Genomic DNA, 11,342 nt, shown 5'->3' with positions numbered 1-11,342 from the left:
TTTTAGTTATATTAATTTTAATTTGCATTTATTATTATTATTAATTTATTTATTAATGTTAGTATAATAATTTGATTAAAAGAAATATCTTTAATGAAAATAAATTTAGAAAAAATAAAAATAAATTTTGTATTTAACGCAAAGCAAATCATTTTTCTCAATTGAACAAGAAGCACATAACAATTACCTTAATAAAATAACACTAAATAATTTACTAAATTTATATCCCAAATAATTTAATAATATTGCTTTACTGCTAACTTTACTTCTCACGCTAACATTTGTTGTTATAACAAAATATTTTATTAATCAATTTTTTCGTCACCAATTACCGAAATGAATACTTGAGCGCCAATATTCTCTACAACAGCAGAGTAGTGTTTTTTTATTTCCTTTTGCTACGTATTCGTAAATAAATAGAAAAGTCAGCATTGACATTTCAAATTTCTTTTTGGCAAAACAAAAAAAAAACACATTTACATTGAAAAAGCAATAAAACAAAAACATAGCTTAGCTTTGCTAGAAAAATCATACCAAAAATAGATGGAAGAAATTCTAAAGAAAATATTTGTTGAACAGTTTAATTTAATAAAAACATATAGCTTGCCTTAGAATTTAAAAAATTATTTAAACAATTGCTGGTGAAGAAACATAAACAAAATGTATTCAAGGAGATTGCAATCTAGTCGATTGGGAACTTTAAATCCTGTTTTCCATAAACGAGAGAAGGCAGAAGATAATGTTGTACTTACTGCTGGCATGATCAAGCAGGCTAGAGCTTCTGGAGTGCTGAATTTATCAGGAAAAGCGCTTTCAACAGGTATTGGAAATAAAATTTAAGTACTTTAATATTTCCGAATTTACAGAAATATAAATCAATAACAATAAATATGTAGTGTTCTACGTACATACGTACACATATAAAATACAATACTGTGTATTGCATTGTGTTGGCGATGCAGGAAATTACTAAGAAATCCTTGTGTGGGATTTTGAAAACCCATAGTTGGAGTGAGTTTTTTGCTGCTTATCAGTCACTTCACACAGTACGAACGTACATATTTGTGTTGCAAGTGCAAAGTGAAACTAAAAATATGTGCTTTCAAGGTCAACAAGTAAATGTTTGTGTCATGTCGCACTACTAGTTTGGGAAGTTGCCACAGGACGCATTGAAGACGCGAAGTTTGAAAATTTATTTTAAGTACGTTGTTGTTGCTGTAACCCGATAGGGCCTGCTTGTGAAATCTCTTTTGGGGGGTGTTGAACGGCAGTTAGTCGTAATTTTTAGTATGTACTGTTGGGTGCTACAACATTCGCAGTTAAAAAAAAAAATACCTTAAATCAAGCGCTTTAAATAAAGATATTTGGCATATATATATTTACATAGGGTGAAGAACCTAGTTGTCAAGTTCCTTATTCTTAATCAACTTTAAAATTAATTTTAGTGTTAACTCACAAATAAATGAATGTATATACATATATACTCACATACATATATATATTTATATAGTGACTCACATTAACGTTTCAAAACAGATCAAATAGATATAGGTTATTCTAAATTTATTTCCAGTTTCAAATAGAAATATTGATATGAGGAAACAGTTACAAGGAACATCGATTAACTAATACACACTGAGTGAATAAGAACATACATACCAGGTGTATGCATCAATTTTTTCCGGGTTATTAGAATTTTTTTTTTTTTGTTGGTAAAAAAAACACAAATTTCAAAAGAAATTTTTTTTTTATTCAAAATATTGGTAAATTGTTGCTCAGCGAGTGCATGCCTCATGGATACGAAGACAAGATAGTTACTTGGTGCTAGATCTGGATAGTAAGGCGGAATAGGTATATTCATAAAATCGAATAAACTCTTACACTGTCAAGCCATACGTTTAGAATATTTAAACTCAGTGTTCGACATTCAATAAACCCAATAAGTTCTGAAACCTTTTTGAAATGGAAATTGTCAGATTTATCAATGGCATTATTTTGCCACTGTAACTTATTAGCTAACTGTAGAGATAGCACAGAAAATATTATTGTAACCCAGATAGGTAACTTTCTTTTTGGTAGCTGAACGAGAATGGTGTATGGCAATTGATCGTCTTTACGAACTGATTGGCTGTAGTGTACAATAATACCAAACCACTCAAAATGCTGGATTTGCACTTAATCAGGAATATATAAAAATAACAAATGTAAGATTAACACTTCAGATTTTATTTTACCCATTTGAACAACACCTACTTACTGACGTGTTTGAAGCCTGCAAGGATCAACAAAGCAGTTTAAAAAACTTTTGGATCTACGTCCCTCGTCAAATTCGCCGACTAAGCGCTGTTAAACATACCAAAAAAAGGCTACAGTAACGAAATGTTTTTCAATATTTTAATGTCAGAATTATAGCTATAATAAAAATATTTGCAGACGGTTGAGAAATCTTTGATGTGAATAAAAACATGGGCTTAACTAAATAGTGGGTCAGTGGCATTTAAAACATATTTTCCTAATAAGCAAAAAGCAAAAAAAAAAATTCCACGAAATACAAATTACATTATTACTAAAGAAACAGGTCATCAAATAGGAATTCTGGTATTATGTATATAATCTAACTTCCAGTACACTTTTTAAAAAGAAATGAATTGATTGATTATATTTCTAGTAAACCGTTTTTTTTCTATCGAGTAAACTCTGTTTTCTTTCCCAATGGTAACATTGAATGCCTATATCAGAAGCACATGATCTCTGTCGTTTTCTTTAACTTTGTTTTTTCTTCCAAGATGGGTGACCAGATAAGAAATATTTGATCTACGTCGACTATGGTATATTCAATTATCCAAGTGTACACAGCTATTATAGTTTGTAGCTCGGTTCTATTGTGGTGGTAAGATTTTTATAACTGTATCAAGAACCGATTATCTCTCTCCCACTTAATTCTGTACTTCTCAAGTTATCAAGAATTGTTCTTTATATTATATGTATACTTTTGTGTCATACTTGTGTTCAGTATTTTTTTATCTGCCTGCCACACTTTAAGGTAATAATAATAGCAATATCTATATCTTTCCGTTTTCCTATTCCTTCCTTAAAACTACGTTTCTTCTTATCCTAATATGTAAATTTTGTTATATATGTATATATGTGTTTGCTTTCTAAATCAATTATATATTTCGACACATATTGTAACTATTAGTTTGGTTTATGAGTTCACGTGCTGATACAACCATCAATATATCTTTTCGTAGATATCTATTGGCATTATGATGTCCTTTAAACTACCTTAAAGCGGCAAATTACACTAACTTTTTATTTACTTATTTCATTCTTGTGGAAGCTAAGATGTTTCGACAGGTATTCTTTCGTATCTCTGTCAGCCCACTGAAACAATTAAGACACTTGCACTCGGAGACATCTATTATCCATTGTATAGTCTATTTGAGCCAGTGCACTTGAGCACTTTTACTATTTCTTAACTCATGGTATTTTCTAAACCTCTCTTTAAGCTTTGACTGGATTATTGTTTATCACTTAATCAGACTAAGCAATAATTGACCTCAGATCTGCATACCTTCCCGAGGAGCCTGTAACCATTCTGAGATTTGATAACGCGGTGTTGATACCTTTAAATTGCCTGGGAGATACAAACTATACTAACCATTTTTATCTACTTGTATTATCCTTGTAAAAGCTAAACTCTTCCGAGAGGTCTTGTTTTGTTATCTTGTCAAGTCAGTAAAGTTACTTAGATATTGAAATCGCTCTGTTAGAGTTCCTGGCAAAAACATATAAAGAGGTTGATAGATAACATCTCCATATACGATATTGAATACGCAATATAGACAATAGAATGAAGAGGATGACACTTAAATATAGATTTCATTAGTATTAATTTATGTTAGATCCTTATCCTGATGATGACTGTTTTAAATATATTTAAAAATATTAAACAAACGAATTTTATTTTTAACAAAAAATGACCTATAGCCGTAAGATAATATACATATATACAATATGTACAAAAACCACATTAGATATATTTAATATATTATAATTTAATATATTATAATAATAGTACTCACAAACTAAAAAAAATAAATGATTTTTAAAATGACTTACCCCAGTATATATTAAATCTGATAAAATCTGGTACTTAAATAATTTTTATAGTACTTTATTTCGATGTCAACTGTTTTGTGTAGATAAAATAAATCATTTAAAAGATTTTAAAAATTTTCTTAAATAGATTCCAATTAACTTTGAAAATATCAAATTACCAAATAAAGTCTACATAAACTTGTTAATGAACTTACATTTTTAATAAGTAAAAAAATGTTATATATATCTTGAATTTATTTGCACTTTCCATTTATGAAGAAAATTAATTTAATGCTTCATTAAGTCATCAATGTAAACCTATAATTTTAATAAAATTTTACCAAGATTTCTAACAGTTTAAGTTTAAACTCTGAAGTGAACACTTAGAATTTCGCAAAATATTTCATTTAATTAATGTCTGCAAGAAGAAGATCCTTTAAGTTTATTGAATGAAAAAGAATAATTTTGTATTAACATCGTTTTCGATGTTTGATCCTTATCCAAGACGTCGGTATTATCATTCACGCGAATTCCGTATGGCTTCCCCTCAAAATGATTCCGGTGCTGAAGAAGCTGACACTGAGCAAACTCTTGAAATCGAAACTCCAAAAGAGGAGTCTATGGAAAAGCCCACTGATCAAGATAACTCAAGTACACTGAATTTTATTTTTTTATATCAAATTTTGACTAAATGATTTAAAGATTTTAAAGCATTTACTAATTTTCTTTTTAAATGTAATTTTTTTTTTTAAATGTAATTTTTTTTTTAAATGTAATTTTTTTAATTTTCAATTTCAGTGCCAGATAAAGTTTTTGCCATCAATGAGACAGATCCAAGTGAATTATCTTATGATATTAACCGTAAATCAACTGAAGAAGCGTGGTGGGATCAAGTGCCATTAACAAACTTGGATTTAAGTTCAAATTCCCTAACCACTGTTTCTCCACAAATTATAAAATTAGAAGATTTAACAATCTTGTCAGTAAGTGGATTATATTAAAAAACTCAACTGAAGGTATTGCTTGTTCGAATAATGAATAAAAAAAATTTTATCTATTTAATTTAGCTACATAATAATAATTTGACTTCCTTGCCAAATGAAATTGGAGAATTAATTAAATTAACACGAATAAATTTAAGTCGGAATAAATTAAATGATTTGCCGGATAAATTATGCTCTTTACCCAATTTACGTATTTTAAATTTATCCCACAATAGTTTTGAAGAATTACCACCAGCGATTAGTGATATACATATGCTTGAGCAATTGGTACGTAGATATATGTTATTATATATTATTATGTCATATTTAAAATCTGTATTTACCTGTATTTATTTATGTTATTAATTTTATCATTTATTTTAAATATTCCTATATGGTTGTTGCCATCGTAGTTCCTATGAGATTACTCTTCCTAGGAAAGGTGAAACTAGATGAATCAACATTACATATTGATTTTAAATAATTTTGCAGTTCCCAACAACTTCCTTAAATGTATTTATTTTATTCATTATATCTGGCATAGGATCCTCTAAAAATCATATCTCAGTTTTAAAAGTTCTGGAGATAATAAATTTTATATTTCTAAACAAATTATATACGGACTATAAACTAATTAAAAATATTAAAATATTTCCTAAAACCCCACTGATGATGAGTTCTTAACAATACTCCAAACAATGTTTTATAGACAGCCAAACTTCAAAAAATTTATAAAAGAATTTGTTGCTATTGTTGTTTCATTTCTATTCGAACCCTTCCAACTTTATAGTTAGATAGTTTCTTTTCGTCATAAGACAAGCGAGTCACTTTCGACAAAAAAATTAATATTTATAATGTTATTTATTATTGAATGAAAGTGCAATATTTTAAGTTCGATACGACGAAGCTATATATTGAAAGTCAATACAATACCATAAAGTCTAAAATGCATATAACTTTTTAAAAAAATACTACATATGCTTTGTTATTTATATTGTTTACAATTAATAATACTGATTGGTGCACAGTAGGTCAAGCTGGTGACAGTGCATAAAACCCTTAACCTAACCCATAAACCAATATACGCTGATTGATAACATGGTCAGTAATGTTCTCGCTTTATTCTAATGAACAAAGGTAAACCGCAACCTTTGAGATCTATTGTGCTATATCTGATGAATGTAGATAAACAATGAAAAGACAACAACAAATTCTTTTGACCAAAGAGTCTCATCTAATTGAAATGTGTATCACACTCCATAGATTTTGTAAGAGGCTATTTGATGGTATATATTACATTAATATTAAATAATTAAAGTCATATATATATTTTTTACAAAGAAAAAATATTGTACTACAATAAATGTAAAATATAGCTGAGTCTCTTTATTGCCTGCTCTCAAATATTTTATATTTTAACTAATAACAAATTGTGTAGAGGTAATATATTTTCAACCATAATTTATTTTTTTATTATTTATTAATATAAAATACATTAGCCAAATTAATTTTATGTAATAAAACTATTAATATTAAATCGAATAAGAATAAGTGCTATATTGTAATACAATAAATTATATATGATGCAAATTTTTTATATCTATATATAATAGATTTTTATATCTATAGTTGTTAATATTTATTTGTGCATTAAATACTAAAAGTGGTTTCGCTTATGTATATTTTAAAATACTTATTTATATTATATACTTTTATATAAAACTATAGAAAAAAATAAACTAACAAGTACTCTAAATAAAAATTATTTAGTTTTGCTAGTCTAATCGGCTATTTAATGCAGAGCTAATATCGGTTCTAAAACTGATTCTTCTTTACTGTTCACTGTACTACATGTATACATATATCATATACTAAATAATATTATCTTTTAGCAAAATTATTCTCAGTTGATTCTACAAATAACAGAGTAAAGATCTTAAATCTTATTTTTTTTCATTCCAAAGTCCAAATGTAGTTTGGTGTTACCCAATAACTAAGAAAAGGGTTTGAGTGGATGCCCATTAAAACCAGCTGAAGCTAACGTGTATAAACCTCGGCAGTTGAATATAACAGAACTACAAACTACTATGTCTTAGTTCTTAGTCTAAATTGATGTATAAACTTGGGAATTTGGGAGTTACAAATTAAGTTTTAATTTGTATTGTTTAGCATATGGTTATACTCTAAACTTAATTGGGCTATGACAGTTCTTCCTGGACAGGGATTTTGGGCAGGACTTTTATTCGAATCCCTGAAGACTGTAAGCGAATGTCTGTTAACAACCTTTTTCCAATGCAAACGTGATCTCAAAGAAAACACTGCTTCTATACAGAATACTGTTAACGCTATTACCACTCCCAAAAAAAGGTCATTTTAATAGGCAGTATATATTAGATATATATAGTACTATATATACACAGTAATCCCCCCTCGGTAGATTGGTTCCGCGTTATAGGAAAACGCTTTATGGGGATATTCCCGTATGCAGACGTGCAAAGGTACGCGAAGCTAATTATGAACTGTAGAAATTCCCGCGTTATATGGGGAAATAACTTTGTTATACGGGGGATTATACGGAGGATATACAGGGGAAATTACTGTATAGTATTTTTATAATTGAAAAGAAAATATTTTCTATTTCAATAATACATTTTAATATTTTAATGTCACATTCTATAGCCCAATTATTAAATTTAAAAAATCGATTATCTTTAATAAAATAAAAAAATAGTTACAAATATGTATTTATATTTTAATATTTTAATAAACATACAAATTAAAGATATTACTAATAAAAATTATTTAGTACTTTTTACTTTATTTTTTTACCAAAAAATAATAAATATTATTTAAAAAAAAATATATTATTAATATTTATAAAAATATGTATTATCTATAAATAAATTTAAGTGACCAATAGTATACTATACTATCTTTACTAAATTTTTACTGTACTAAATTTTCTCTACAAATTGTATTAATTTTTATACTCTTATATATTGAACCCGCTTTTTAATTCATCAAAAACTTTTAACTTAATCCTAACAAAAACAAAAAACTAAAGGACGTCTCCAACAATAATCTAAAGTCACTACCGTGCGGTATTGGTTTTCTGACAAAATTAATTGAGCTTAAATTATCATATAACCACCTCAAAGAGCTACCATCTGATATTACTCAAATGTGGTGTAAGTTATTTAATATGTAAAACTTACTTAATATGTTATTATATATATAAATATTTAGTTTAAATAATTTTTACTGATATAATTTTTATAATATATATATATAGGTCTACAAAAGTTAGATTTGACGCACAATGATTTATTATTCCTTCCGGAAGATATTGGTCTAATGCGTAAATTAGAATTTATTTATTTACAACACAACGACATGAGATCTTTACCAGACTTCGAAAGCTGTGAGGAGTTGCAAGAACTATATGCTGCAAACAATTACTTGAAGGTAAAAAATTATATTATTTTTTGTATTATCACAAACGTTTTTAATATAATATATATACTTGATACCAATATATTTATAATGTTTTCAATAATAATAAAAATTATTGTATATTAGAAAATTCCAGAGAAATTTTGTGAGACGCAAAGACATTTGAAGATCCTTGACTTAGCCGACAATCAAATAACAGTTATACCTGACGAAATAGGCCTTTTGCATAGTTTAACTCGCTTAAATGTCGCAAACAATAATATAAGTAAATTGCCATATTCCCTAGCAAAATTGGGTCATCTTGTAAATTTACAAGTAGAAGGTAATCCAATAAAAACTATAAGACGAGAAATACTTCAATGTGGTACAACGAGAATTTTAAAAACCTTGCGTGATCGTTCCATATCAGATCAAGCAGAAGCAGATACTAATGTGTTAAATGTACAAAAACCAAATACCAAATATGACGAAACAGTTTTTCCGGATAGGTGAGAATTTCTACTTACCAAATCAAAATTTACTTTATAATAAAAACAATTTATTACAGATTTAAAATGCGAAAGACACACAGTTTATTTGCTACTATGCAAAACCTAGACGACGTACCTGCAGAAGTATTAGATGTAGCTAAGGAAGAAAATGTTACCATGATTGATTTGTCTAAAAATGTGCTACAAAGCTTGCCAGAAAGGTGATTATAAATAATATTTTCTATATATAACATGTAGTTATAATAGCGATTTCTTCTTTAAAGCTTACTGAAAGTGAATGACTGTCTAACTGAACTTGTGGTTGCAAAAAACTTCTTAAAATCTGTTCCATCGTTTATATCGCAATTTACACGATTAGCGCACATAAATTTATCTAATAATCAATTATCGGTACTACCTGAAGAATTTGGCGTACTCAATACATTACGAGAAGTTAATTTCTGTAATAATCAGTAAGAAATGGATATTAATAGTTACTTAAAAATAGATTTCTAACAGAAGTTTTTTTTAATAATTTGTTATTAGTTTTAAATCCATACCAAATTGTCTGTATAATCTTCCAAATTTGGAAATTATATTGATGGGCAGCAATCGTATACAAATGATCGATGCAACTCCTCAGGGACTAGGAGGATTGAAACGTTTAGCAACTTTGGATCTAAGCAATAATGATATTAGTCACGTACCGCCAATATTGGGTAACCTCCAAAATATAACGTAAGCGATTTTTGCTGTATTTTTAAATTTAACAAGAAACCGTCTTATTATATATATATAATTTTTTTTGGATAGATCTCTGGATTTGATTGGTAATTCATTTCGTCAACCTCGACACCAAATATTAGCAAAGGGGACAGCATCTATAATGTCCTATTTAAGAGATCGTATAACACCTGAAACCTCTAATTAGTCTTTAACCAAAAAGCATAACAAGTACCTTGCCATATGTAAATTTAATAAGTTTATATATTATAATTTTGTTTTTTTGAATATTAACAAATCTTTTTAAATTATTATAAAAACTATAACATATTTTTTAATAAAGCCGTTTTTAAATTAATGTGATATGCACAATTAAAAATAAATAATTTTATTAAATTCTTTCGAAAAAAAATTAAATAAATCAAAAACAAATTATAAACTTATTAAAAGTCAAAGCATTTTAAAATATTATTTTATTTATTTTTTAAATAAAGTTTTTAGATTTTAAAAAATATAATTTTTATTAAAATTTATGTACATTTTACTTAATAAATATTTTATTAAAAATGTTTTAAAAATAAAGCAAATTTTTATTAAAGGTGTTTTACACTATTTATTAAAATAAACAATTCTTGATTATTTTACTTTATATATATTATTGGAAATAAATAAATTTTATTAAATCTTCCTCTTCTTATTTGGCACTACAGTCTAGTGTGAACCTTGGCCTCATTACAATTTATTTAAATGCTGAGTATAATTTTAGAAAAAGACTGTAACTATAAAGTGTTTTAAATAACTAACAAACTACATAGTACACAAAAAAATAATATATATAATGTATTATATATATAATAGAACACACTTAATATTTTAAACGATCCGGAACTTTAGATTTAATTATGTGTCAAAAAAAGAAGAAAAGCAGTGCTCTAGTAGTAGACCTTCCACCTCGCGGCCATTGTATATTAACATTTTGATTTTTTAAAAAGGAATTCGAAACCACAAAAATTATGTACGTACGTAACTTCGACGGACAATAAACCTAATGTCCGGTATGTTATGAAATTAGTAATAGTATAAAATAGACAACGTGTTTATGCAACTTTGATCTATAAAAACGGCGGATACATATAGAATATACTTTTCATATTGGGACTCCTAGAATCAATATTTTGATATTTAATCATATAATATGAAGAAGGAACTCGAACTCATAACATAAAGACATATACATAAATTTAAAAATATAACCATTCGGTAAAATATGAAATTAGTAGTCATTTTACTTATATTTATCGAAATGGAATCAGGAACATTCGTTGTTATAACTTCACTTATAGGAGAGTAGTGAGCAGCTCTTAGTCGTTGAGTTTAAATTTGATCTTGACTCCAAAATGTATACCTGACCGATACTGAAATTTGAAACCAAACCCCTCAAGATTTATTGATGCAGTATCTTCTTAAAGTTCCGGATGTGTACAGATCTTCCTTTAACCACTACGAGGCAGTGCAAGGAATACAATATTCCTATATAATAAAATCTGTCCTTTAGAAATCGAGGTTAGAGTATAGCCACCTGCTATATAGTACCTTGTTTTAAATTAACCGG

General features: G+C 27.4%; 1 protein-coding gene across 1 annotated transcript; it reads left to right on the top strand.

Moving 5' to 3' along the window:
• Nucleotides 1-485: 485 nt before the first annotated feature.
• LOC119679253 (leucine-rich repeat-containing protein 40-like) lies at nucleotides 486-10,023 on the top strand. The gene is made up of 10 exons (XM_038091498.1): nucleotides 486-820; nucleotides 4,900-5,084; nucleotides 5,169-5,372; nucleotides 8,149-8,272; nucleotides 8,377-8,549; nucleotides 8,664-9,025; nucleotides 9,085-9,228; nucleotides 9,292-9,480; nucleotides 9,554-9,745; nucleotides 9,821-10,023. The coding sequence occupies exons 1-10, from the start codon at nucleotides 661-663 to the stop codon at nucleotides 9,936-9,938; spliced, it is 1,851 nt and encodes a 616-aa protein (XP_037947426.1). The 5' UTR covers nucleotides 486-660; the 3' UTR covers nucleotides 9,939-10,023.
• The last annotated feature ends 1,319 nt before the right edge of the window (nucleotides 10,024-11,342 follow it).

The sequence above is a fragment of the Teleopsis dalmanni genome, chromosome 2 (assembly GCF_002237135.1).
Source record: "Teleopsis dalmanni isolate 2A chromosome 2, ASM223713v2, whole genome shotgun sequence".
NCBI lineage: Eukaryota > Metazoa > Arthropoda > Insecta > Diptera > Diopsidae > Teleopsis > Teleopsis dalmanni.
The sequence above is the reverse complement of the archived record's forward strand: the minus strand, read 5'-3'. Positions and strand labels throughout refer to the sequence as shown.

Coding starts and splice junctions, on each gene's coding strand:
- LOC119679253 (XM_038091498.1), top strand. CDS start 661: ATGTATTCAAGGAGATTGCAATCTAGTCGATTGGGAACTTTAAATCCT. Junction 821..4,899: donor AGGAAAAGCGCTTTCAACAG/GTATTGGAAATA, acceptor TTTCAATTTCAG/TGCCAGATAAAGTTTTTGCC. Junction 8,273..8,376: donor TGATATTACTCAAATGTGGT/GTAAGTTATTTA, acceptor ATATATATATAG/GTCTACAAAAGTTAGATTTG.